Source organism: Parasteatoda tepidariorum, chromosome 7 (assembly GCF_043381705.1).
Source record: "Parasteatoda tepidariorum isolate YZ-2023 chromosome 7, CAS_Ptep_4.0, whole genome shotgun sequence".
Classification (NCBI taxonomy): Eukaryota; Metazoa; Arthropoda; class Arachnida; order Araneae; family Theridiidae; genus Parasteatoda; species Parasteatoda tepidariorum.
Window position 1 is genome coordinate 45089376 of NC_092210.1, and position 3462 is coordinate 45092837.

The 3462-nt window shown below is 27.9% G+C and overlaps 1 protein-coding gene across 4 annotated transcripts in view; it reads left to right on the forward strand.

Annotated features, from left to right (window-relative positions):
- The window catches only part of LOC107452272 (Calcium channel protein beta subunit), a 151860-nt gene that overhangs the window by 145699 nt on the left and 2699 nt on the right, over window positions 1-3462 (forward strand). For all 4 annotated transcript variants that reach the window (XM_071183359.1, XM_043044163.2, XM_043044164.2 and 1 more), the window contains exon 11: window positions 819-1076. In XM_071183359.1, coding sequence (XP_071039460.1) covers window positions 819-1076 — 258 coding nt within the window. The remainder of the gene's footprint in view (window positions 1-818; window positions 1077-3462) is intronic.

A 3462-nucleotide genomic window follows, 5' to 3' on the forward strand; every position in this document is an offset into this window, starting at 1 on the left:
ATATATATAAAAGCAAGCCTGCCAACATTTTAAACGCAATAAAACTGGAACAAAAATGGCGTTGCATATGAACTTTTAAATAATTTATGCGTAGTGGCTTGGAAAATATGTTTAAATGTATAAAAAATAATACATTAAAACATTAACTTAACTACCATTAGAATAACTTCTTACAAAACGAGTAGAATTTTGGCATCCCTGTATAAGTTCCACTAATCTCATTCAGTTACTTTGTATATGAATATTTTTGTTAAGATCATCAATTAACAAAGTATTTTCAAAATTCTATGCTACCAGTGAATTCAACTAAAAGAAAAGACTAAATAAGAAACAAAAAAATTTTTTTTGAATGTTTGTGTTGTTAATTACAATAAACTTATTGTATTCCTTTGTGAACTGGAGTCAGTTAATTATGGTTTTGACTTGAAATTTTCATCCAAATATTCTGCAAAAAAAATTCATTACATTTTAAAATAAGATAGAATTCAAGTTAACTTTTTTATTTTTTGAGCACAATTTCAGACAATGCAATGGTTGATTTAACAAACTTAAGCAAAAATTGAACTTAAATAAAGTTTTTATAGATAATTAACGTATTTCTTCACTTATTTGTCTAAAACAGTTAGGAAAATGAGAAAGACATTAAAAGATACTAAATATTCTATAGAAAAGTGAACATATACTTCCCGCTGCTTCGTTAAATTTTAAACGCTATTTTCAGGAAACTTTACTTTAAGAATAATTTTTGTACCAAAGTATTTCTATTGATATCTTCTGTTTCTGTGTAATAATCAACCCTTTTTAAATGGCATTTTCAGGAAATGTTTGATGTGATATTAGATGAGAACCAATTAGAAGAAGCCTGTGAACATCTGGCTGAATTTCTGGAAGCATACTGGAAAGCAACGCATCCCCCTGTAAAAACACCACCCCCTATTGTTTCAAGACCCATTCCATCCCCTTCCCCTAGATTAGAAGAACCCAGAGGTGGAGCTGGACTTCTGAGACACAATACAACCCCTCCAGGAATGAATTACAGATCAGATAACGAAAGGAGACAAAGGCATCTAGATGAGGTAAGATACAAGGAATTTACATTTTTGAATCATGAGAGAAAAAAAGGAGCACTTTAACATTTATGTCAATTTAACAACCTAATCTATTTCAGCCATTGAGACTGAATTTAATATATGTAAATATTTATTAGAACGCGATTAGATATTTTACTTAAAAACCAATTAATATTTAAGGATTAGTTTAAAGTTTATAGAAAAAAAAATCGAATAATTCCTGTTTCTTCTTTGTAAACCACCCATAATAGTAATATCTTACCTATTCTATTCAGGTCTTTGTCCAAGAATTAAATGTATATAAACATTTATCTGAATGTAATTAGATAGGCTCTTTAAAACTAATTAATATACAAGAATTAATTTGAAGTTTATAGAAAGAAAAATTGAATATTTTAAGTTTTTGTATTGTAAATTACACATAATTGGATTATCTATTATGTAATAAGATTATCTTACCTATTCCATTCAAGTTATTAAGCAGGAATTTAATGTATGTAAATATTTATCTGAAGGTAATGAGATAGTGTTTAAAATTTAATTAATATTCAAGTATTAGTTTGAAGTTTTTTTTAAGTAAAATTGAATATTTGTATACATTTGCAATTGTAAATCACCCATGAAAGTTCATCTATGATGATAAAAGGAGGAGTTTCTGCAGGTGTCTGTTACCCTCTTATATCTTCTGAATCATTTATGTTAGAATGTTGAAATTTTGTCTTCAGATGAATGGTGGAATTTTATTCCTTAATCCTCATAATAGCTCACAAATTTCCAATTTTTTTTAAAACGTCTCTCTTGAATGAACACTGAATATTTCTCATTAGTTTACCATTCACCATTGTTATAAATTATATTTCATTCTTCTTTCTCTGACATCTGAAAGACAATGTCAGTGACATTTGCTATATTATGGCTCTATTCAATAAAAAAAAGAACTTTATAGTTCATTTCTAATTGTTTAATTATTGTTCATTTGTTGTATCAGGTAAGCTCAGGGATGAATTTCAACGTGGAGGACTACGTCTCCAAATTAGTATTCCTAAAGTTATGTGAAACCACAAGTTTATTTTATTGATAATACGTTTTTGAAACTTGTTTCCATAAAACTAAATAATTTAAAATAAATGGAAATTGAATTACATATAAAAATACGTTAGATACTAGTAAGCAAAATTGAAAAAAATGTATTTGTAACAAATATACCGATAACGGAATTTAATATTGGTACCTAACATCTGTGGTGTTAAGGGGTTCATCTCTCACCTCCTCTAAAGGAAAAGAACCAAAGAGAATTGTTTGATTGCAGTTAATTTCAACAATTTATAAATTTCCCTTGAGCAATATAGTTGCTAAATAATACAGGGTTATTCATAATTCCTTCCGCCTGTAAACGCCATTTTTCTTTACTACAACTGGCTTCAGTGGTACATGTTACTGTCATCTACCGGCAACTGCTTAAATTAAAACTTGAATACTTTCGGAATAATTTCATATGTTCTTTTTTGACATATTCGTCTTCTTTTTTTTACTATTATGCTTCAAAAACCCGGAGGGAATTATGAATAACCCTGTATATTAAATAGAGTTAATCCTTGTTTATGATGAGATAAACTTCTAAAAACTTATTGCAATTAATCTAATAGCATAAAATACTGAGACTGATAAGTTCAAATTATTTTATCTTCATTTAATGTGTCTGTATGTGCCTTTTAGTTTTGTGCATGATTTTGTATTAATTATAAATGCCGATTTAGTGATAATTTACTTTTCGGACGCTGCACGAAAAACGGGAAAATGCATTTAGTATCAACAACAGCAAATTAACAATTGGTTTATATCTTTCTGATATATTTGTGTCAGAAATTGGAACTTTTATTTTAGACAGTAAGAATTTTAGAGTGTATTTTCATGGTTTCAATTCAAATGCTTTGCAAAAAAATTTAATTTATGGGGCACCCCCCCCCCCCACTGAGATTTTAAAAATTTTTATTTTCACATTTTTTATTAAATCTTCTAAACGCTTCAATTTCATAAAAGAAAAAAGGAAAATTTTTTCCTAAATTCAAACTTATGGTACATTTAAAACAATAACATATGAATCATAAATTTCAATAAATTTCTTTAAAAAAATCCCTAAATCCAAAAAATAAAAAGTTTAAAATTATTTTTTCGTTTCGTCTCTGATAATGTTACTGTGTCTCATGTACAGTCCGCAAAAAAAAAAACGAATCACCCTGAATAACTTTCGTTCTAATGATCGGATTTTCACGAACTAAGTGTCAATCTTAATGGTTCCTGGGGGTGACCTCAAATATGCTAATTAATTAGTGCTAACTATTAATTAAGTTACGAAATCAGACACAAAAACGTACTTTCTCTGAATAAACAT